This window comes from Heloderma suspectum, chromosome 14 (genome assembly GCF_057233095.1).
Source record: "Heloderma suspectum isolate Gila_16-S chromosome 14, 16-S_ref, whole genome shotgun sequence".
NCBI classification, from domain to species: domain Eukaryota; kingdom Metazoa; phylum Chordata; class Lepidosauria; order Squamata; family Helodermatidae; genus Heloderma; species Heloderma suspectum.
The window spans coordinates 22,099,254-22,124,773 of NC_139471.1; the positions used below are offsets into that span (position 1 = coordinate 22,099,254).

A 25,520-nucleotide genomic window follows, 5' to 3' on the forward strand; every position below is an offset into this window, starting at 1 on the left:
ACATTCCTATTAAATATTTTGTGGTCCCTATTGCATTCCTTGATTAATGGAGGAAGACTGACAGATCAACACAAAGCAGTTAATTAAGTTTTGCAGATCTGACTTTTCCCTCCGCCTCCTTGTGACAGGCTGTTCTTCTGGACGCCATAGCAAAGGCCCAGTTTTATCGAATTGTGAACTCTTCCTGCTCTTTTTCATTATGCTTGCTGAGGTTCACGAGATGAGACATTTGCAGCCTTAAGACTTCCTGCCGAGTTTTAGACTTTGTATTCTTGACATTGAAGCTGTCGTGTTGCTGAATCTACTTAATTAGGAACACATTCGGCTCCACGTCTGCTTCTGGAGGAGGGCTGGCAGTGCAGCCAGCCACTCGCCCAAGGAAGCCCGGAGTTTTGTGCAGCTAAACAAATAGCTTACAGCTTTGAGCTTAGAATGGTCTGGTACGGCTTTACCCCTGGAACGCAGCATATTTAAAGGTTTTGTCTAGTTCTGATCATTAAAACATTAGGAAAAGACAAAACAAAAACATCCTAGGGTGTGAAAGAGATTCTGCATAATTCTTGGCAGTAAGTGGCTGCTTGTTTGCTTTCTCCAACCTGCACATTTTGAGTCTCAACATGTAATTCAGGGCATCACAAAGAAGTTTGGGGTACAAGCTCTTAAGACAGCAACTTCCTTTTTTGCAGGGCTCATTAAACTTCAGTAAAAACTAAAAAAAACACATCTTGGGACAAAAGATGACCAGGCCATAGTGACAGGTCCAGGGGAAGTTAGCCCACTACCCTGCGAATGGACAGCTCTGTCCCAACAGCCTTTTCCTAAGGAGAGACCCCACATCTGCACTGTCAGAATGAAGTTCTCCTTCCTGCATTTGTGTGGCTCTCCAGCTAGATGGTGAGTGGGATGTTACTTGTAACGCAGGGGTGGGGAACAACAGGCCCAGGACCCAAATCCAGGCCTCCGGGGTTCTCCTGATGGCCTTGCCTGGTTCCCTCAATCACTGATAGTTTCCTGGCTTTTGTGCAGTCCCCCCCACCCCATTCTAAAACATTGAAATGCCTCTCGCAAGGCTTAGTTACTGGCAGTACAATCTTCAAGCTAAAGCGTGCTGGTATTTTTTTTGTCACTTTGGTGCCACCCCCTTAACTTTGGACCTATACACCACTGAAATGCAGCCCCTGAGAGCATCTCCAAAACTGGATTCGGCCCTCAGGCTGAAAGAGGTTCCCTACCCCTGTTGTAACAGAAACACCTCTGCAAGGTCCCTGAATGGGGGCAGCTGCAGGAGAGCCCTCCATTTTTACAAATCCTGCTCCTCAGATCCTCCTGCTGGGTTCTGCCCTCATGGTCTGTTGTGTTCATAGTTTCTTCTGTGTAGCAATATTTTGCCGCTTGCCTGCAACACTTGGATTGGAGGGAAAAAAATGGGAAACCATGTTACCTGTGCAAGGATTCAAGTAAATGTTAAAGAAATGTTTTGTTTTTTTAAAATGTTGATATTTCAGGCAATGCCATGAAATCCTGCATCTGGATTGTATCTTTCCCCCATTTGCTTTGCAGCACCATATCTCATTACTTATGTATTTGATATTGTGTGTGTTCACTGTGTTTTTAGTTTGCTATTTAATGTGTGAGGTGGTGGTGGCTTTATTTTGAGTTTAAAGGAGGACTTAGCTGGGAAAGATCTGCCTCAGCCTGTCAGATTAGACAGTTCTGAGCTTAATAGACCAGTGGCATGTAACACAGCTTTCTATGTTGTTAATAATACCTTGAATTCCCAAGTGTGAGCATCCAGTTTCCAAGAGCTCGAATGGCCAGGCACCCAGGACCTATCCAGTTTGGTTGATGTCTTGTCAACACCACTTCCCTAGCTCCTTTAGGCCACAATCCTATGCATGTTTAGACAGAAAAAAAGTCCTACAACTCCCAGCATTCCCCAGCCAGCCATGGGCTGGGGAATGCTGGGAGTTGTAGGACTTTTTCCTGTATAAACATGCATAGGATTGTGCCCTTAACCTGCTGTTGCTTGATTCCTGGGGCCTTTAACAGATGTGGTCCTATTTTATTTCATATGCAATGGCTGATGTCTACACTGAGCTCTGGGAATCAGGTACCTTGTGTGCAGAAATAAGTACAATGCTGAGTTTGTCCACTCCTAGATCACTCACTCTGCTGAGAGGTTTCTCTGTTACTTAAACTCCTTGGCAGCAATAATCCTGAATTCCATCCTGATTTCTGTTTCCATGAGATTAAACCATCATTTTCTATTTTGTTGCAGTGCTCCAATGCCCTACCTCATAGGAATACATTTAAGTCTGATGGAGGTAAGTTCCTTCTGTGTGTCCTTGATTTCTTGCACAGTGGGGTGAGTTCTTATGTACTCTCAGTCTCAATTGCAAGGGATTGATTGCAAGACCCCCTTGGAAGATCAATGTGGAAAAGGCTGTTGTGAATGGCTTCCATGTGCTCTTGAGCTCCACGTCTTTCATGTTTCAAGCAAGCTTGACCTTTTTTGAGGTGGCAAAGAAGCCCAGTGCATACCAGAGTTATGCACATGGCTTAATTTCACTGGAGCTAGGTGACTACAAAGCTCATCTTGTGGCAAGGTGATGGTGGCCTTGTGATTTCACTTTTTGCCTTTAATATCCTTTTGGTTCTCTTTAATGTGTTCTGTTGATACAATTAAAATGAATGTCGATTTAATGTCTGGTGATTGTTCCTCTGCTGTCATGGGTGGAGCACTTGTCCACAATTGTATGTAAATGTAAACAGTAAATGACTCATCGTTACAGATTTTGGTTGTTCCATTCCCAACTGAAATCTAACATGGACATCTTGCTTTATAAAAGATCGCCACTACTCCGTTGATTGGCATGCCATCTGTCTTCACATCTGAGGCATGGTCTACATAGACAGCAGAATGCAGTGTTGCGTGGACTTCACCACTTTAGACTGCAGATGAGGAATGCCATTTTTAAACCCTTCCTCATGTAAAAGGTACTACGTCAGGAAGAGGTTTACAATGGTGTGCTCTGTTGGCTCAATAGGGAGCTTTTCTTTGAAGCCTCTGGCACAATCCCCTAGTTCCCATCGCCTAATGTAACTAGGCCTAAGTGTGTATAGCTGAGATGTCACATACACTTCTCCATTCACTCTTGTCTCCATCTCTGCTGGTGTCCTTAAATTGATTATCTAGATTGTAACCTCCTTGGAACAAGGACTATTGTCTCATAATTTGTACATGGGTGACACATTATAAATAATATTTTAAAATTTGTTCCCCTCTTCATCTGCAGGCTTAAGTGGTATAGTCCATTCTACCATATCAGACTTCTCCTACCTCATTCCCGTGTTGTTCTCTTCTGTGCATAGACCAGACTTTATGTTTGTCTATATTAAAATTTACATTGTCCCTTGCTAGGCAAAGTGCCCACTCAAAGTGACTTGCAGTATTTTAAAATAAAGCAAGATAGCAAAACAAAATAAAATATAATCAAACAATAAACCAACAACAGTAAAAACAGAAGAGCAGTAAAGAAGAAAATGAACTAAAAAGGTCTGCTGAAATAATACTTTCCAGAGCCTACCGAAAAGCTATTCTTTAAGCCATTAGGAAGCCCAGGTACTTCCTGGGATGCGGAAAAAATAATCAGAAGGCAAGGCAGGTTGGAAAATGGGGAACCGGGGGACCTCTTTCTGCTCTAAACCTTTAATGGTATGGAGATTTGCTTAGATGCTCCATCACTATTCAACAGGGATGAATTAAAAGCAAAGAATGCCGTGCAAGGTCCTCAGCAGCCCCCCCTCAACAGTTCTTGCAGTTCACACTACTCATCATTTGTGATTCTTTCCTCCCCGTTCTTCCATTTTCAGTGATGGAAATTACCTTTCCCAATCTGTATTTGTGAGTCTTTACAAATGCTTGTAATTGCCACATTTCTCCCATAGTGCATAGTCGCTCCCATGTTCAGCCAAAGGCAGCTAGCCGTGTGCTTTTCCAGCTCTGGCGTACAGGCTTAAGCATACAGTGCTAAGTACATATGTTGCTGTAGTAGATCTAGAGAGCAGGAGCTGCAGTCTCCCCTGTTCAGTGTGTGTGTGCTCTGAATACCAAGTGTTCTGTTCTTCAGTTAGTCTGTATGGGATCAAGATGTTGCATTATCCAAGTGTTGGGCTTCAGTGCAACCTGCTTACTTAAACTTCTCCTTATTTTGATGCTTTGGCTGAGGATTTTCCTAGTGACTCTCAATTTTGGTTTTTTTTGTATCCCACCCTTCCTCCACAGGGCTCAGAGAAACTTTAAAGGTGTTCCTAAACTGTCTCCTATTTTGCTTTAATCATGGAACTACATCGCATGATGTCAGACCTGTCCCTGGGCCACTCTTTTAAGAAAAGGAAAACTCTGCGCATGTGGCATTTCTCCTCACATGAACTCTAAAGCTAAAGAACTGATATGTAGGATGACCAATAAATATCTAGTCCACTACTTTGTAACCAATAATGGCCAACCAGATTTCTCCTAAGAAGCTGCAACACCAAGACATGGTGGAGATAGACCTCCTACATCTGTCCCCATCATCCAGTAATCAGAGAGAGAGAGAGAGAGAATGTGTGTAAGTGCTTCTGAACAGAGAGGCTCCATTCCTAGTTACCATGGCAGTGGGCATCTTCTCTGCATCTTCATCAAATCCATTTTTAATGCCATATGTTGTAGTGTAGAGTGGCAGAGCACATGTAGGATGCCCCAGGTTCAGTCCCCACCATCTCCAATTAAAAGCATCTGAATCAAGTGGCAAGTGCTGGGGAAGAACTCTCTCTGTCGGAAACCCTGACCTGTCCCAGTCAGAGCAGACAATGCTGAGCTGTTAAATGAACAAATAGCTTGCCCTGGTATAAGGAGGCTTTTCTATGTTCAGTGGCCTATACAGCATCCTGTGGCCATGTAGGTCAGTGATGAGTTGCTTAGTACTTCCATTTTGTTCAGTCTCTCAGTCAGTGTCAAAGACATTCTAATACTTTCATAGAGTGAAATAGTTCCTCTGTCATAGCTTTCACTACATTGGTGATAAATTTTAAACTGCTCTCCTATCTGTTGTTCCTAAGCTTAAAAGCTTGGTACTCCTCTGACCCATAGTTGAGTTGTTCTGCTTACTGTATTAAAGTGTGCTTTCTGTGTTATCTGTTGTGCTGCTCATAACTTGAGGGCTCTTGCGCCAGTCCTCCTGCATTTCCTCTCATTTTTACGTATACCCTTTGCTATCTATATTTCTATCTATGTTGGAATTAGGTAGACTTTGGAATAGGTTTTTTCAATTGCTTGGAACAATGGCAGGAGTCGTGGTTAGCCTGTTAATGCAAATAGGCAGAGTATATTTGAGGGTTAAAATATCAAACATATCCATAGGTTGTTGCATCTAATTTGCTGTGACTGGAAGGCTCTCCAGTGAGATAAAGTAATCTCTGTTTTTGGTCTGAGGACCTGTTTCTGATTTGCAAACCACCACCCCCTTCACCCAGAGCAGAATCTATAGAGCTTTGCACAACTCCTTATTTTCTAGGGTTTCTATCATCACCTAGTCAGTCATTCTATATAAGACTCTTATTTAACCGTCTGTAAAGCAACTTCAAAGGAGGAGGGAAGTTTATAAGCAATGCTCGGTTGTATTGCATGAATAATGGAACACCCTTTACAGCACTAATTGAATTCATATTAGGGAAGAATAAGTGTTTAGCACTGATAAATTGCCAGTAGATAAGATAATCAGATCACCTCTCACTGAATTGCCTCTGTGCAGCTTTTGTTGGCCGAAGTGGAACCCTTTTACATTCATGTTGGCGGCTCTTCCAGGTGCCTTCGTACTTTCCCTGGACCTGATCGAGAGACTGACCAACAGGGTATTGTGTTAAGAATGGTGTGCATTATGCACAGATGGTTCTGTCTGAGTGTCGTGGAACACAACATTTGTCCTGCTCCAGTGTCTGTGACCATGCCTATCCACCCTGGACATCAGAAAATGTTCAGGCTCAGACTTTGGCGAAGAAAGGAACTCCACCATGGGCAGGTCTCAGAAATTTTCTCCTTCGTGCCCTGAAAGGACAGTGTTGACTGATCTTAAGCAACCTTTCCCAAGCTGGTGCATCCAGGAGTGTTGGACTGCAACTCCCATCATTCCCAAGGGTCTGACCGTGTAGAACGCAGCTTCGTACATGTCCACTGGTGCCAATACGTAGCTTAATATAATTTTGCGAAGAATGCAACAAGAGTAACACCGTTGGCTTTATTGTAATGTTAAAAAGCCAATGGATGAGAGCCAATGCTTTGTTTTATGGAGGTTTCTGTGTTGACGTTGTCTGACAGGAAGCCATCCCGAACAGCAACCCCTTCTGCCGCCACCTTTTCCGTCTCGCCTCGGAGCCCTTCGGTGCTAGAGACATTTGTCACTCTGTTCGAGAGCAGCAGCTGCCAGCGATAAGGATTTCGGGCATCACCTGTATAGGATATGGGGGGGGGGGGAGCTTTTGCACATCAAGGTTAGCTGGCTGGCGGAAGCGGGGGAAGAAGCACAGGAGGGGGTCAGAGGCCACCTGCTGGGTGTGGATCAAAGGGTTCAGAGGTCAAAGAGTACTTGGAGCTTAACCATCTCGGTCTGTGGAGTAGCTATTTCAGATTGTAAATCTGAGGGCAATTTTCATTAAAGCCTCTTTGGTGCTGCATCGGACCATGGAATAATAAAATGAGATATCCGCTCCTCCCTCCCCACCCCAGCCACCAGGTTGATATGATGTTGTCTGCAGTGCTGCAGTGACATGCAGAAATCATCAGCCAGCTTTGTAAACCAGCCCCAAGTCCTACATTTCATGTTGAAGATTTATATACGCATTACATCCTATAAAATATCCGAGTTGTGAACAATTAAAAGGGGGGAGGAGGAGCAGGATAATAATAGAAATACAGAATTAAAACCTTTACGATCAGACTCTACCAATTAAACCGTGGCTGGTTAGTCAGGGAAGGGCTGTTTAAATAAAAAGGTCTTCAGCAGACACTAAAAATGAAACAATGTTGATGCCTGCCTGACATCAACAGGCAGGGAGTTCCACAGAGGGGGAGCCACCACACTGAAGGCTCTTCTCCGAGTGCACTCCAAACGGACTGCAGGAGTGCCTCATCTGATGACCTCAGTGACTGGTGCTCTCTCAAATAACCACCTTCTGGTGATTGTGGTGGAAAATATAACTGAGCTTTGCCAAAAAACAACAACCTTAAATTGCACAGTGGCTGCATAGGCAACTTCCTTTCTGCTCACCTCACACTTCTTACAGCATTCTCTGTGCTCGCTCTTGCTAGACGGCCGGGAGCTCACATGGATAGGTCAGTCAGGGCATGTTTGCATCTGTGGGGCTGAGAATTAATGGCACCTTCAGTTTATTATTAATATTTTTAGGCTCTTTTAATTCTCAAGAGGTCAAAAAGGTACCTAAGCTGACATTTTGGCATTATGCATGTGTATTTATATTTAATCAGGGAACAAAGTGCTATTTTCCTAGTAGAAAGGCAGGGTACAAATCCAATCAATCAATCAATAGTTCTCCTGCCCTGCCATCTCCCCTGTTTGGAAGAGGTGGGGTCGGTTTATTACAGCCGTGATATTTCCTCCTGCCTTGCAGTGAATTTGTCAGCCCACAAGGGCAGGCGTGCCACCTGCATTATCCTCTTCTTTGTTTGTTTGTTTGTTTGTGTATTTATTGTGCCACAAAGGTGCATCTAGCAATCTGGATTGCAGCCAAGGCCCAATAAATGGTGCTATATTAACTGGACTGGACTGTCTTTCAGCTTTAGGTAGGGCATCATTCTCTCACTTCTAAAGGTGGTGATATAAGAGTTGGTGCTAAATAGGGATGGAGGCTCTGAGGGTTTTTAAGAGCCCATTCTTTGTGGCGCTAGAACTGCAGTGACGGAATGGCATAAGCCACAATCCCTGTACTTTGACACTCACGTTTGCTTTTGATGGCGTGTGGAATTTTTAGCTAAAAGAAGGGAGGGTACCATACTTTGTGCTTCATGTTTTGATCGGTAAATTCAGCCTTCCCCAACCTGGTGCCCTCCAGATGTGTTGCACTTCAGCATCCATCGTTCCCCCAGCCAGGTGTGCTTCCTGGGAAATGCTCAGAATTGTAGTATGGCACGTCTGGAGGGTACCAGGTTGGCTGGGGAATGTTGGGAGTTGCAGTTCAACACATCGGGAGGACACCAGGTTGGGAAAGGCCGAGTTAACTCCCTGTGCTTTGAAATGCAAAACCATCCCCTTGGGTTTTTGTGAGCTCTGTATGGCAGAGTTTTACCAAGGAAGCCGGGTGCTGTGTGGAGCTGTTGCTCGTGAACGCAAGTGATGTGCAGCACCTGCTGATGGTTTACAGGCACAGCATGTAAGACCCCTGGCCTGGAGTTGGTTCAAGAAGTCAAGGTGCTATTCCTAAATTTTAAAATGTGTGTTTTTTCTCTTCCCCATTCAGGAAATAATGCTTGAGTTGGTAAATTCTGTTGGGGGGGGGGGCATAAACCGTGGATTCAAGGCACTCATTAAACTGGGTTTTCCATGGCATTATTCTCTTCTTTTACAAAAGGCACTTAAAATAAAAGGCAAGTAAAGTTGTCACTACAAGTAACTGAAACATACTCTGATGTGGCTGGTTTTCTGTGCTCCCTGCCAGATTCCCAGAACCAGGTCAAGGATGCACCCCATCCACTCCCACCAGGATATCATCCCAGCCCCTGTTCAGCACATCCATCACACAAATAGCAACAGAAAAGCAGAAAAGGGAGCTGGACAGGGGCAATTACCTGGAAGGAGTGTGGCAATTTTTGGTTTCCATAAAGGGCAGCAGTCCAAGAGACAGGTAGCTCTGCCTCATGGGGCAAATCGATCAGAAATTTCTCGTGTGTGTGTCCTGTTAAAACAGGAGTGCTTCCCAAGAGCACAGTAGTGTGCTTGTGTCATTTCTGTTCATTTTTAGTGAGGCTTGTGCACAGGAGCTTTCCTGGTGGACAGTGCTGCCTTTGTTGTGTATGCATGCACACAAATGTGTACGCTATTTTTGACACACATGTGCACCATTTTGGAGCACCCTTGGGCAGCTCCTAAAGCCAGGCATGCTCTTGCATGCAGTGGCGTTTCAGCCACTGGATTCCCAAGCTCAGCTCTGTGTTTTGTCCAAAATTCTGCAAGAGCCAGGTCTGCTTCTGCTGCCAGGATGGAAAGGACGCCTCCTGTCCAGGCCACTGAGCCCTTTTGACCAAACTTCTGGCTTTGGTTAAGCCATTTGCACTGTTCAAGCGTCCTCTGGGTGTAACTGAGCATTTTTTCCTTTTTTTTTTGCTTCATTTTCCAAGGCAGGAAGGAGTCAGTCGATTGCTTGGCTGTTTCCTGGCTCCCCAAAGAAGCAAGTCTCCTGAGCTCTGCTTGGGTCTGTCAGATATGCACCAAGCAAATGACCTTTTAGTTCCTTGAAGTTGGACTGGTGGGGCGGGGTGTGGAAGAATTTGTTTTCATTTTTCAAAGGGCTGCTGCTCCTTTCCTAAGGCAAGGATACCCTTTTCACATACAAAATTTTGAACTGAAAACATAAAACCACCCCAGCTATGGGCAGCAAGCATAGTGGCTCTATTGCAGAAGTTTGGCTGAAACTCGTAGATATTGGGTGCTTGATTATGTTAAAGGTTTGGGCTTGTGAAAGCGAGGAAAACCAAGCCTTTGGATTCTGGTGGTATTCTCTCTGGAGTTTCTCTGCTTAGTTTATTTTGAAAAGGGGGAGGCTTTCAAACTGTAGTTTCCCCCCTTTCTCTACTTTCTGATGGTTCGAGAGAGGAGCTCATTGTTGATGACAACTTCCTCTGTTAATTTTGCACAAATGAAGACCTTCCTTAGGCGGACAGGCCCAAGCAGTGTTTGACACTTCTGAACGTTTGAATTCTATGTGTGGTTCAAAGAAAACATTGAGTGTTAAATGTATGTAGCATGTTGAGGTATCATGTTGAACTTGTAATCAAGGGAAGGTCATAAAAGCCTTCTGGATATATCCAGTTCACCCTAAGGCTTCTGCCCCACCCTATGTGGCCTGAGCCTCAGGCATATGGCTGCTCTTCTGTGGGGCAGGTCATAATTACTAGGAGAACAGGGGAGGGATTGGTGGCCCATGAGCCTGAGCTTGCCAGCTCTACTCCTAAACAGCATTTAGGGATGTGAGGAGCCTCAGCTGGTCTCTCTTTCCTAGAAATAGGTAGGTAAACATTAAGCCAAGAAAGCTGCTGGAAATGTAAGGGGCTGGAAATGGCCTTCTTTGTATTTGAAGGGTGGAAAGTACAACATGAAAGTCTGAGGCAATCAGGAGGAGAGGAGAGAATCTGTTTTTGTCCTAAGTGTTGGCAAGAGCTGAGTAACACTTGGATGCTAGGTAGAGGCCAATACATTGTAGGCTTAAGCAATAATATTTTCCTTTTCTCCGAAATTCATCATTTTCAGAAAGTTAGAAATATGGCCCTGGAAGACATCGTCATCCTTAATGTTGACACTAACACACTGGAAACGCCTTTCGATGATCTTCAAAGCCTTCCAAATGATGTGGTGAGTGCAATTGTTGTTGAGTCTTGCTGGTGTTTTCCTTGTATGTGTTTTCACTGAACACCTTGTTCTCCTCTTAGCCTCCAAAATTCTTGTAATAGTTTAATAACTCTGAGGTCAGGAAGGTGTCTGCCTTGGTGAAGGCTGGAATTATTCTTGGGCATTGAAAGAATATTTCAGTGCAGAACAGAAGCAATCCTAAAATGTGATGATGGAGCCTAGAATATTTTTAGTCCTAGCCAGAGCTAGATTGAGGCCAGGTCAAAGGATATGGACATTTCTGTCCCATAAATCTGTGTTTCGTCATTTCTCAAAAGCTGGGCAAGTGAGCCTGCACCAACACCTGCCTTGTATTTTGTGTGTGTGTGTGTGTGTGTGTGTGTGTGTGTGTGTGTGTGATTCTACATGCACACACACACATACACATCATTGTAGGATAAAATAACTTCCATGTTCAGATAATTTTAGAGATGCAGTAAGTTCCTCCCAGCTAATTCCATCACAGACTTTAACTGTAGAGTGTTTCACTTCGGGAGCCATCCAGTACTAAACAGGCTGCCAGAGTGGATGTTTGATTGTGGGTTTTGGTGCAGCTGACAATCAATACAGCCCCTTTTTTTTCTTTAGTGCATGTGAATGCTTTGAGCATAATCTTTGTAGGGCAGGCCATTATGATGATTCCCATTTGGGAAGAAGCTGAGGCTTTCCTAACAGTTATCAGCTTCTGGCTGGGCTGAGCTTTGAACTGAGGGCTTCTTGCTCATGCTCTTAACTGCTGTGTGCAGCAGTAGTGCCGCTTCCAGGTTTTGGAGGGTCCTTGAGCAAGACATCCTCTATGGGCCCCCTTACTCAGTGAGTCTGTGCATTGTCAGCAGCTGCTCTGGCTCTTCCTCTTTTTCATCATTGCTACCACTTGCTTGTTTGACGGATAGAGAGCCAGTGAGCAGGTAGGCAGTAGTATCTACTGCTGCTCCTTCTCGCCACCACCACTGAACAGGAAGGTGAACAAGCGGGTTGTAATGGGGGAAGAGGAAGAGCAACTCAAGGGGGCTCTTGTCCATGGGCCTCTGCTGGGATGTGCGACCTCAGCGGGTACTTTACCATGCCTATCCTTGATGGTGGCCCTGTTCAGAAGTTCTAGCTGCTGTTTGACAATTCTTGTCCCATTTTACGCTCTCAGCAACTCTGTGGAATTATTTAGGATGGTGACATGCCTCAAGGGCTACCCAGTGAGATTCCTGACTAAGTAGGGATTGGAATATACATCTCCCCAGTCCAAGCACCATGCTCTAGCCACTGTACCACACTATCAGGAACACTTTGGGAGGATGCAGTCGGTGGGCAAGAGGTCACAATGACTCCCGGTTCTTGTAATTTGCCATTTGGTCCACTGACACTCTCCTGCACAACGAGGCTAACAAATTTCTCCAGCTTCCTTCAGTTTGAAGGAAGATGCCAGCTGATGACCCACTTCTCTCCCTCCCCACCCTCCCAGGATTCTCTGCAGCCTTGGGATAGAGCACATTTGCAAAATGCATGGAATTATGTGAAGGAGTGGGGTGAATATGGGGAATCCCTGCCCTTCATGCACTGGGATATGATTTGTCAATAATCAAGTATAATATTTGATTTTATGGGCCTCCATGAAAGGAGCCATTGTGAGAGCACAGTGGAACATCAGAAGAGACATTACCAAATAATCCCAAAACTGAAAGCATTGGAATGTCATAAACTTTAAAGAGACTTCCTTTCTTCCAGTCATTATTTCCTTTTATAACAAAAGAGAGCTGCATTTCCCCAGTTAAAATGTCTTGATTCCATTTTATTACAGGTCTGCTTAAAGGCTATGCTTTAAAAAATATTATTATTTGTTGTTGTTTGTTATTGTTTTTTTTAATTATCATTATTATTATTATTGGATGTTTGGAGCGTCACAGAGGAAGTGCTGCCAGAAAATTCAATTAACCAGCTTGGCTCACAATAAAAATGTTCTCTCTTTGAGGTATTCTTCTCCCTCTCCCCCTCCCAAGGTGTTACTTAAATACGACTGGGTTTATTACTATCTGTAAAAAAGCCTTGAGCAGTATCCTCTTACTCTGAGCAATTAATGTCTTCCAATGCATCCTCTCCTCAGTTCTGTTACTTTAGGTACCTGGAGAGCAAAGATTTCTCCTCTGATTTATGCTATGGCTTTGACCACCAGAGAGCAGATGTCCTGCTTCTTGTTGTAACAGGATTTCTGTTAAGTCTTTTCATGTTTTCATGTGTTTGGAACTCGGCATGGATCACACCGTTCCTGGCTGCAGGTGGAATATGCTTAAATGTGATCTTTTCACACTACTTTTCCCCTGGGGAGGGAACAGCAGAGTTCTGGTGAACCTGCATCAACTGCTGAGACGCACTGAATGCTGTGCATAAGGAATCGGCCAAGTGTGGAGAAGTTCCGTAGGAGCAAATCCCTGTTAAGCCTAAACTTGCTGTCAGCTAATGGAATTGCTGAGCCCTTTGGTAACTCCCGGCATGTGCAAGATGCCCTTGGCAGAACTCATGCCTCATTGTTTCCAGCAATGATGAGTTGGCGCTTGCTGCGGGGGGACTACTGGTAACATCTAATGCAGTGAAGTGATAAGTACCTAACTCCAAATGCCTCAGACAATGACTCTGATGCAGAAGAAACCCACCTCTGTTTGAGAGGGTGAGCCAGATCCTTCCTTGGACTCAGCCTTGAGGCACAACACTCTGCAGGCTGCACAGAGGAAGGGGATTTAACACATGACAGTTTCCCTGAGGCTGGACTGCAGACTTCTCAAATGAGGAACTAGAACCCACAGCTCCATCACCTCTCCCATTGCCCAAAGCCCCTCTCCTGTAAGCTCTTGGCAGAGGATAGTGTTGGAGGCCACCTAGCAATACTGAAATTCTTGCTGAATTTGCATTTGAGCGGGAAAGGCGTACTCACTCGGGACTCAGTTGTGGTGCGAACTTTGTAAAAGCCGCTTCCGTTGCTCTTGGGGTTTGCACAGGGAGCTGTCCCAGGTCCTGCCTTTCCTCAGATATCCTGAACTACTGCTGCAGGGTGGGCAACGTGTGGCCACCGCCTAAATTTGACCCATATAGTGCTCCTTAGCCATTAATGCAGCCATGTTTTCCTGGGCACCTCGCAGAGTGCAGCCTACAGTGAGGGTGGGAGGCTCAGGGCTATTTTTGCTCCCCCCGCCGAAGTTTCCCATCCCTGTACTACATGGTCCCTGGTTCTTATCTGGGCCCCTCGTTATTATCTGCTCCCTGCTATTGGATTCACACCACAGGTGGTCTACTTTAAGTCTGTTTCATCACCTCGCATTCTCACAGCATTGCCAGAACAGGGCACTGTGAAGCTGAAGCCCTAGTGGAGGTGCTTCCTCATGAGTGGCTCTTCTCTTCTGCTGCCCCTTTCCTCACGCTGCCCCTTTCGGCTGCCCCTTTCCTGGGACCTTAGGGATTCAAGGTCTGCTTGGCTTTCCTATGCTACTTTGCACGTCTGAACTGATACCTTGCAGTAAAGCATAGGTAGGATCATGTGCCTTTTATATCACCCAAAGAGCCATGCTCTACCCTAAGGAAAACTCAACACTGTTTCCTAAGAATGAATTCTGCAAAGCCAGGCTGGCTCTCTCTGTCCTCAGGGTTCAGACTTTTTTTGGTTTTATTACTTGTGGTTGAGAATAGTACAAGCTGCCTGCAGCTGTCGGGAAAGGTGCAAAATGCTGGCATTTGTCCTTATTGCTAGTTTTGTTTTGTTCGTTTCTTCCCCCAACATGTTGGGGTCCCAATAATATTTTTTGAAGCCATTAACATGAGGGTGGAGGACTTACAAAATGTATTTAATTAAAGCATTTTTATCCCACCTTTCAGTAAGACAATTTCAAAGGCAGATAACAAACATTAAAACCAGTGATTAAACCACATATGTGAATAAACTAAACTAAAACAGCAGTTAAAAAAACAATAATAAAATAGAATAGTTACCTGCTATGTAGAAGTGAATAAAGTAAGGCACCAGGTGAGTTTCCTTGTGGAGAGAATCCCACAGTTGCGGTGCCATGACCAAAAAGGCCCTGTCTCCAGTTTTCACTTACCAAACCTCTGATAGAAATCTTACCATGGAGAGGTTTTTTCTGTGCATTTAGAAAAGTTTGCATCAGTAGCTAAGAGGAATTTACAGTCCTACCTGGACACACCTCTCAGGTTGCATCTAAAAGTGGATGATGCCTGTCATTTGGAGCAGACCCCCTTTTTGGAAAATGAGAGTCGAACAAAATTGGAAATTTCTTGGTAGAAATGAGCCACAGACTTCCAGACCCTTTAATAGAACATTGTTTGGGCGCATCAGAATGTTGTTTAGGGATCAAACCTTGTGAACAGGCTAATTGGCTTGTGATTATTTTATTCTGTCAGTGAGGCATTCTTTCTCTTCTTGCTGGTTTGCATGTTCTTAGGAAGAGGAAATCATACACACATGAATATTTGCTTTTGCACGTCATAGGCATTTAAACTTGCTGAGTGGGTCACATGAGCTCAAAGTTTGTATTTTCTTGACTGTAATTTCCTCACTACCTTTTTAAAGGTAACTTGCATTTAAAGGTTTTCTCTTTCTTTCTGATATTGTGTTTTGCAAGAGAATGTGTTTTTCTTGCTTTATTCATGTTGACAACTAGAAAGCCTCGGATCTAATTAAAAGAATTTCTACTCGCACCTCTACTGAACCATTTCATTATGCTACACTGCACAGATTGCATTTCGAAACATGGTGATAGCTTAAATCTGACCTTTAATCCTGAGCTGCCAAGAGTATAAAAATCTTCTTTAAAAACACTTCAAGGATTGGCTGTGTGTTTCTGTGCCTGCCTTCGTAAGAAACAGCCTCGACGTAGAGTGGCTACTGTCCGAGCTGGGAAAATCTGCTGCTGTCTCTTGAGCAGAGCAGCTGAGCATTGTGTGCTAGTCTCAGCTTTTGTGCAGTTTTTCCTCAGAATACAGAGGGGAAAGTGCCGCCTTGTTGCTTCCAGGCAGAAGGAATTAATTTTGACCAAGAACTGAGACCCAGAACCTGATTTCAGTCATGGAGTATATAAAGCAGCAATGAAGGAAGGAGTATCTCTGAGAATGTGCAGCATCCCACTTGGTCATTGCAGAGCCCTGACAGCTGGTTACAATTTCTTTTCTTTTATTATTATTATTTTATCTACTTAGTTAATTCTATTTATATCCCATGCTTCATTTTAAAAAATCCCAGGGTAGGTAACAATATTAAAACAATAAAATGCAATAAACAGTATTAAAACAATGAAATAAATCACATCTAATAAAACCAAAAAGCAGAGAGAAACAGATGCACAACAGAGATCCAGTCATATTCATTGAGCACTCATAAATGCTTGGGTAAATAGATAGGCCTTAGCCTGGTGGCGAAATGCCAATAAAGTTGGTGCCAGCATACCTCTTGGGGAATGACATTCCAGAGTCAGGCGACACCACTACAGAGAAGGCCCTGTCTCATGTCACCACCTGATGTACTTCCCCGAATGGTGGGACAATCAGATTGGCCTCTCTCCTAGATCTACGGGGACAGGCATGCTGATTACCACAGATCTGTGAGTTGTCCAGGTGCTGGAGCCAACCTCTTTCTATATAATATATTAGCCCCTGCAAAGGGAGTTGTTTGGGAGGAGACACTCCCATGTTGCATGAACACTGGGCCTGGAACTGGGGTAGCCTCTGAGATTAGATTTTGACACTGTGGCTGGGAAATGGCCTTTTGTCCTGTGTTACCTCCCAGACATACCCCAGCTCAGTTTTCCCCAACTTGATGCCCTCCAGATGTGTTGAATTGTAACTCCCAGAATTTCCAGGGCATTATGGGAGTAGGAGTCCAACATCTGGAGGGCACCAGGTTGGGAAAAGCTGCACTAGTGAGCACGGACTTGGGATAGAAAGCCCTCCCTTTCTACCTGCTGTCTTAAAAGCTGCGAAAGGCTGGATCTTTGAGGCAAGAGAACCTCATTGCCAGTTCTGGCATAACCTTGGGGTGCCTTTTGGTGCAGTTGCTGAGGGGTTGAGTATGCATGAAAACATTTGAGAAGAAGTGGATCATCCGTGAAACTTGATGATAGATTCTCCAATGGAACAAAGCTATCCTGGTAACTGTACCCTTCTCCTGGGAATCATCTCTCTACAAGGTATATGGCCAACTCATCTGAATACATGTTAGACGCTGCAGGTTTGAAACCAGGAGTGGTGCAGGCCAGGCATTGGTTTCCCCACTCCCTCTGCCACAAGGGCCTCTGGTCAGAGGAGGAAACTGAAAGCAGTTCAAGCCAGGGAACTATCACTGCTGCCCAGAATCACTGCTGCCTGGGGAAACATGTGACATTAGAGGGCCAACCCGGTGACACCACCTGCTATGAAGATCCTGGATCTGCTACACTCACCCCGTTTGAGCAATTTACCCCCAGACAAGCCAACAGGCTCATTCTTTTGCACCCCCAGGCTGCCTGCCTGTTAGCTTCAGATACTGACCTGGAACTCAGACCTGAGCAGGTAACCATTATCTCAGTACTCAGGCAGGTTCGTGTGGGAGAAGTTAGTCCTTGCTATCTTTTTGTGCTTCCTTTTTTCTCATCCCTTATATCCAGCTTTAAAAGTACAAAAAATTATTTCAGTCATCCCTAGCTTGCTTTGTGCCTGGGCAAGACAGCTAACTGCTGCTCTTAAAGAGGTTGCCTTGAACTTGGAGACACCTTCATGAGTTGATTGGAAGCCTTAGGATTGGGCTCATCGTTCCACCTGGTAATGCAGAGTGGCAGTGCAACCCCTCAGTTTTTCAAAGTAAATGTGAGAGAGGTCTACTCCAGCGAGTTCAGTAGAAAATCCTGTCAGTTACATGTTTAATGGTTGGCAATTACTTGTAAATGCAACTTAGCCACTTCTGATCATGGCATACTTGCTTATCTTTTAAGAAAAGGAATGTTAAGGGGAAAACCCAGCTTCTGCACAGGAGAGAAGTTTTAAATCCCCTGGGACCAGTTGTGATTCCCACCCACCCAAACACTCATTGCATAGTCAGAGAAGTGAACACCGAATGTGAGCTTGACCTCCACCCCCCTGGACATTCTGAAACTTCCGTGTCGCTTCTTGCTTGTAAATGGCCAATGTGTCTAGTCCCTCTACAGAACTGTGCAACTTTAGAGAACTGAAATGCTAAGACACAGAAGCTTCCTCTACAAAGTCTTCAGAGCCTCTTGCCTGACCCGTTTGCCTCCCCTGTGATTTCCGGTCTTCTGTGCACTGTGCCTGAGTACAGAACTGCGAACACCCAGAAGAAACAGGGAAAGGGAGAATTTATTCCATTGGAGGTTGCGCGCAAAATATTCACAGCCATAAACTGTAAGACCCAAAATGTGCACTTGCCGCCTTTAAGGAAAGGTTCCGGAAGTTTGGATAATTGCATGTGTTTGTGTATGGACTTGGGGCTCAGATTTTTGAAACACCCTTTTTCCCTGCCATTTTCTTCTAATAGAATTTCATTTAATTTATTACATTTCTATTCTGCCCAATAGCCAAATCTCTCTGAGCAGTTTTGTTTTTAAAGTTTTAAAGCAGAAAGTTTTCCTGGCGTGGTGTTCCTCTGGCTTTTTTGGTGGGTAGGAGGCATTTACTTTCAGCTGTTGCAGCATTCTTCAACTGGAATTATTTGGTCAACTTCACCACCTGATCCTGCTGGAAGAGGGAAAATCACTTGACCCATCCTTTTGTTGTGGGGGGTTGCACAAGCCCAGGCACCCTGGATTCTTATAGTACAGTACATGCATGGTGTGTTTAAAAAGAAAAGAAACAAGACTGTTGTAATGAAAGTAGGCATGGTCAGAGCTGCTGAGAATAGTGTGAAGGCAATGACCATTTACAGGGGGTGGAGTTAGGAATGAAGACACAGAGGCCCAGTGGGGCCATTGCAAGTTGGACATCAATGTACAAAAGGTGTTTTGCCATCTCTCAATTATATTGGAAAGGAGAAATGCTCAACAACATTATGCAGATATCTAAAGGAGGTACTGAAAAAGGCATCAAACCGAGCTATCCTATTTCATCTAGAGCATAGAACATGGTAATGAGTGAACAGGGCCCCCCTGGAGTGTGCCTGGAAGACCAAAGGCACACGAATCAGGTAACCTTGAACCGCTTCCATTAGTTTTGAGAATTTGTCAGCGTAGGAAGGTGTGTGTGAGTTGATATTTGCTCAGTTACCATCCTGGAGTACTTCTTTGTGTAAATGGTAATGAGACCGTTAGGTCTGTGTTCACCTGAAGTGCAGCTCTGTGAATCGGAGGCAATTAAACACCTCCAGGATGAAAGGGAAAGGGCAGTGAAGGTTAAGTGAGGAATAATCGGATGCACAGGTGGTGAGAGCCTTTGAGAAGCGAGGAGGGAAAGAGCTGTTTCCAAGTTTCCAAGGATGGAGATATTGCTGTCGTCAACTTGCACAATGCTTTTCTTTTCAGGGTGTGGCAGGTTACCACCACCCCTTTCTTTTAATGAAACACTTTCCTTCAGAATTCAAGCCTGTGCTATGGAAATACCCAGTGGGAATGTGGTTGAAGATGTTAGCTCAGAAGTCTTCATTACGTTCAGTACTTGTTGCTGTTGTTGCTATTGTTGTTACCACAATGATTGATCTCGAACACTGTTCCCTTTTTCTGGGCTCTAAGGGCAGGTATGTAGAGTTCGTGACAAGGTATATTTCCTTCTTGTCTCTCTCACAAATTTTGCTTTGGGCAGATTTCTCTGTCCCCTGCTTAACCTAGCTTACAGGGCTCTTGAGAGGTTCAACAAGATAAGAATTGCAAAACACTTTCTGCACAGAAGTGGGCTGTTTCCTTTCTTAAATGTATTCATTTGTGTATTTCAAAAGTTTTCCCTCCTCTCCCGAAGCTGTGGTTTACAGGAATTTAAAAATCTAAAACAAAGAACTAAATATGCGAATCATAAAATGAGCAATGGTGAGTTTAATATCATAATGTGCATTCCAAAAATAGTAAATCAAATCAAAGCAACATACTTCCTTGACCAACAGTGCAATCCTAAGTATGTTTACTTAGAGGTAAATCTCACTGAGTTCAGGGAGTGTGTTTAGGATGGCAGCCAACTACTCTCCCATGTAGTTGCATCCTACATTCATCCCATCCTTAAATGTCAAACAGGATGGACTCCAGAGTTTCCCTTCTGGGCAGGTAATTCCTTAGCCTTGACCAGAACTACTACAGTAAAGGCTTTAACTTTACCTGGCAAAACATCTGAACCAGAGCCCTTGATGGTGATTTTAACAGGTGAGGAGGGCTCGTGGCTGCAGCTGCACCTGTCTTCATTGGCCCAACCTAGCCTTTGCTTTCCTGCCAACCACAGTTCTTCTCCATCCCTGAGGTCTTGAGACAAGCAGGCTGGTGGGAGTGGTAGAGCCAGCAATATTACTATGAATAATTATTGCTGTTGTTGTCATCATTAACATTATCTGATGTGAGTCATTATCTTTCCTTCAGGTTTCAGAGCAAACCTAAGCAGTGTAAATAATTCTTCTAGTTGATTAAAGACTCATGTGGAATACATGCATGATAAACATTTCCCTTAAAGCAGGGTGTGCTTCCCTCTGCACCTTCCATAAATACTATCTAGCCATCCTCTTTCTCACTGCCAGAGTCCTTTAAACGCCTTGCTAGTGGATGGAAAGTACTGGTTTGTATTCCTTGGAGATAAAGTCTTGTTGTTACATGCTTCCAGATCTCTGCACTGAAGGGTAGGTTGAAGAAAGTCTCCATGACCACAGGAGATGGTGTGGCAAGAGCATTCCTCAAGGCCCAAGCTGCATTTTTTGGGAGCTACAGAAATGCGCTGAAGATTGAGCCTGTAAGTAGAGTGCCACTGTTCAAATTCTCCACAGGTTGCATCTGTTTTGTTTATGCTGTAATGTTTGTGTTCAGTCACTTGGTGTCACTGTGGTGAAGCTTCAGCATTTCCTCGAGGTTGCAAGTGTTCCCATGTACAGTTGCAGCACTACCGTATGACAGAGCACAAGTATTAGTAGGAGAGAGACACAGAGACGGAGCGAATCAAGTAAGCACATATAAATCTCTAAAATAGCTGTTGGGGAGGGAAGGACAAATCTCCCCAGACAGCAGTTAATGTGCACAAACAAGCAGCCACAAGGGGACTGCAGAGCAGAAAAACCATGTGTGAGAGAGAGCACTCTTGCCAAGGATGGTGGTAGGAGGCATTTTCAACCACATGGGCTTCAGTGCCGTTGATCAAAGACCATGTGGAATACGTGCAAATAAACATGTCCATGCATCTCTCAGAGGGTTCTGTATTTAAGGGAACAGAGTAGGGGCTGGGGTCCACCTGAGATTCTCCATTGGCACATAACAAATTATTTGTGCTTCTGAAACCAACGAGAAGGAAACCGTTTGTCTGACTCCTCCTGGGAGCATGTGTCGCTCTCGCCATCTCTCTTAATTGCTCGAATAAAATGCTGTTGAATCAGCAGGACGTTGTGGGTTTATTTTCTTCCTGTATAGTGTGTGGTGTACCTCTGACACTGAATATAAGAGCAGATGTATTTGTGTGTGTGTGGAATTGTGTTTCTATATGGCTCATTAAAATGTCAGGTGTGAGCATTATGCTTCTCAGTCCCAGCTGTAGCTTTAATTCCCAGCCATGTAAATAAGATCTCTAGGCACATTGAGACTGCCCAACTCTTAAGTCTCCCTGATCCGTGGCAGGCAGCAACCAACCTCTGTTGTTCCTGGGGGCCGTCTGATGCTCCTCCTGCTGGTTGCCTGGCAACTTGGGGAGAATTGGGTGCCCATACAGCTTGGGGCATGCAGGAATAAGCCAACCAGAGTGACTTACATTAAGTAAAATAAAGATACCAGTGTCTTGGAATGCTCCTCACTGGAAAGTTCTCAGGAAGTTGGCTGTTCTGGAAGATGCATTGGAATGGAGTAAGCTTCACCCTCCATGAAATTACTCCTGGTCAGTGGTTAGCTTGTGGACAAGAGAGATGGCAGAACCTCTTTTTCAAATCGTTATCCCAGAATCTCAGATGTCTTCTGTATGATGAAGGAAGGGCACTCTGGACTTTCTCAGGGGCTGTCTTTGGCGGTTTCTTGCAATGCCCCTGGCAGGAAGTGACCTGCAAGAGAAGTGGATTCCACCCGTACACACTTGTGCAGAAGATCTCCCTGGTCAATCCATGCCCTTGTTATTTTGCATGATAACTTACATGGGCTTTAGTATCTGATTACGTCTCATTTGGCAAAGCCAGCAATCTGGGGCGTTCTCTCTTAAAATAAAACCGAAGTTGTTCTTTGTGCCTTATTGTTGCCGGCAAGTTAAGCGAATGCCACTCCGTAAATACAACTCTGCACATTTCGCTTTTTAAACTGTGAAGTGCTAAAGGTTAAAAAGATCTTTCAAGCATTCTTCCTCGCAAATAGTCATTTTAATTGCTTAATATTGTAGCATTTAAAATATTTATAGCCATATCGCATGCTGGCAGTGGAGGAAGTAGACAGTGAGCAACTTTAAAGTTTCCCCTGGCTGAAAATGTTCACAATGCCCTTTCCTAGACTGACACCTAGTGGCCAGAGGTGGCAGCACCGCATCTCCATCTTTCTCCAGTAGAGGCAGGCGGGTTCTTTCTTGGGTTGAGAGCCAAGCATAACCTTTTTTTAAAATGGCTCAGCCTGTACAATTTGGGATATAGTTAAATAGATACTACAAAAGACCTGCAGCCAGAAGTTTGGCTGCTAAATTCAAACAGGTGAAATTTGTCCCCCTTTTGATTTTATGGGATGCCTGTCTACCTCGGAATCCCTCCAGCCCTGGAAGCTGCCTGTCCTGCCCACCCAACTGACTGCTGAATATTGCCTCTCCTGTCCTTGAGCACTATGTGTACTTTTTCCCCAGTCTCACCACTTTTTGTCCTGTCCCTCAAATCCTTCCTTCGTTAGGTCCCTGGCATCTCCATGTGGGTTTGGGAAAATCCTTGTCCGAAACCCTGGAGAGCCACTGCCAGTCGGTATAGACAATACTGAGCTCGATGGGCCAATGGCTTGACTCATCAGCTACCTGGGTTCTATATTCTTTCTTCGGTTGGCCTGACACACAGCTCTTCCTGTTGCTAGGCCCCATGAGAGATCTTTCCTAGTTAAGTGGGCGAAGAGAATAGGTTACAAGTGAATCCCGACAAGGTGCAGGTGATACTGGTTGGGAATGGGCAAGGTTTAGAGAGGATTTGACTGACTGTGACTGATGGGGTTTCTGGAACCCTCTTGGATCGGTTAAGAGCCTACGGGCTCTTCTAGGTCTTGCGCAGCTTCTTAAGGAGCAGGCTGGAGTTGTTGCCAGACAGAAGTTGTTGTCTTCTGTCTTTGGCTTATTAGGAAGTGTTCTCCTTTTCCAGAAAGGTCAGATCTACGCTGATCCATACTGCTGTAACTTCCAGGCTTGGTCTCTGCAGTATGCTCTATGTGGGGCTGCCCGTGAAGGTTACTCTTAAGCTCCAACTGGCGTAGAATGCTGCAGCATGCCTTTTCACAGGCGTTAGAAGACACAACCATATTCCATCCATTCTGTTCCAGTTGCACCGCCTACCAGTTTGCTTATGGGTCCAATTCAAAATTCCAGTTTTAAGCCTTGCAACTTCATATCTGAAAGATGGTCTCTTCGTCTAGGAGTCCACTTGCCTGTTGAGTCTGCAGGCTTTATCATCTGTGTAGTCTTTACGGCAAATGTGGACGCTGACAGCTCTGAATGGGGCTTTTACTGTGGTCACTCAGGAAGCTGGGGAACATCCTACCTACAGAAGGTAGGTAGCTAGGGCTGCGGCTTCTTTACTTCTCATACAGCAGCATCCAGTGCTGTCACAGCGCTCATTCTAATGACATTGCACTAGCATAAAACTTTTCTAGTGCAATGGCATTAGTGCTTTCTAGGGAAAAGGGGAAAGTAGCACTTTGCTGCTGAAACTGGGCTGCTGAGTTTGGGTGGCAAATTGCTGCTCTCTCCCTTTGCCTGCAAGCGCTAATGATGTTGCATTAGCGTTGGTTTACACTAAAGCAATGCCCTTAGTGCTGGCGCTGTGAGGGCACTGGATACCACCGAGAAGGTTGGCGGGACTTTTTTTTAAAAAATTAACTTTTGGTTGAAGCTTTTCTGTGGTTGCTTTAGTTGCTGAAGTCTGTTAATGCTTTAGTTTTCTCTGCATTATTTCATTGTTGGCGGTAAACTCCTTTGAATGCCAAAAAAGCGTCATAAAACTATTTTAATAAACAGCCAAACATGCTGCACTGTTGATGATTCCCCTCTGATTACAGAGACTTTTGGGGAGCATTTCATGACTTCACAGCTGTCTATAAACAATATGGGGTCCACAGGCAAACAACAGCTAATTTTGAGCTACCAGGCCTGTTGGCTTTCTTCAGTAAAAGATGTGGAGTGAAGAGGCTTCAAATTGCAGACAGCAGGCATTATCCATAGAAAGGGTTGAAGTGTGAGTCTCCACTTATTATTAATAATATTATTATTATTATTATTATTATTATTATTATTATTATTTGATGGTGATGATGATATTAGGCCCAGCCTAGGTCTCTTCAGATTTAGCAGCTTGAGTTGTCATGGTAGCAACCCCTTTGCCAAGCATTAGGAGAGGGGAGTGAGATAGAGATCCTTAATTCCCATATTTTCTTCCTTGTTTACGTAATTTGTTTAGGCCCAGTGTCCAAAGCAGCCCATGGGATAGGAAATATTGACACATCCTTGTAATAGGTGACAATGTGTTGCTTCTATTGAGGGTGTGTTTATATTATAAGATTTCTTTAAAATTAAGCTTCCTTGGTTTTGACTGTGGAGACACATTGTGAAGAAATAGTTGAATGAATGAATGAATGAATGAATGAATGAGCAAGGACATACTTATGCTTAAAGATGTGGCTATGTGTTCTCAGCCATGCTGGGGTTAGTCATTATTAAGTCGTTAGACCTGTCCCATTGAGGACATGGATGGTTACTTAATAAGAATGCTTTTTTAATTAAAATATGTTTTGTTTTGTGCAATAAGCATCCTTGTATTTAAAAGCAAACTGAACTTGAGGCGTATACATATGGAAAACCTGAAGGTGAGCAAAACAATGAATATAATCAGTACAAACGGAAACTCTATTTTGAATTAACATTTTGCAAAAATGTCTTCAATGGAATCTCTAGATGATTATTAGTCCTTGTTGATTCAATCTTAGGCTGGTGTGAAAGAGCAGAGTGCTGTTTAACAGCTAACTCCTTGACAGTTCTGAATTTTATTTAGTCTGAATTCAGCTGAAATCTTCTCTAGTTGAGATGAAAGGCAAAATCTCAGAGCTTGGAAGTGGATGGCCCTTTCCACCTTCATACATATTATGCTCTTTCCTTGATGAATTTAATTGCTGTTTTGCTAAGGCCCAATAGCAAGATTAGATGTTTATTTTTAGCCCTCCTATAACATTACTTCAAGATAGTGGGTAAATATCATTCTCCAGGTGCAATGAAAATGTCAGTTGCTGTTGCAACTCCTGACTACTTTAGAATTTGCTCAGCAAAAGATTAGCTGCACAGAATAGACAAGTAGATGAACAATTCAACATAGCTCCCTCCATTTGGCAGGCTAGATGGTCCTTTTCAAGCTGCTTAAACCAGCCTGTGCTCTTTGTGGGTCTTGAAGGGCAAGGGGAACGAAATGAACATGAAAAATGAATCTGTTGACTAGAAATGTCTGTGTGGGAGTTCTGGAGACCCATTTCTCGACAATGGCTCTCTGAGGGTTTGCAGCCTCTA

The 25,520-nt window shown here is 44.2% G+C and overlaps 1 protein-coding gene across 1 annotated transcript in view; it reads left to right on the top strand.

The window, feature by feature from the left end:
• DENND1A (DENN domain containing 1A) overlaps window positions 1-25,520 on the top strand; it is a 296,658-nt gene that overhangs the window by 201,314 nt on the left and 69,824 nt on the right. The window contains exons 11-13 of the mRNA XM_084820777.1: window positions 2,279-2,324; window positions 10,521-10,622; window positions 20,430-20,555. Coding sequence (XP_084676903.1) covers window positions 2,279-2,324; window positions 10,521-10,622; window positions 20,430-20,555 — 274 coding nt within the window. The remainder of the gene's footprint in view (window positions 1-2,278; window positions 2,325-10,520; window positions 10,623-20,429; window positions 20,556-25,520) is intronic.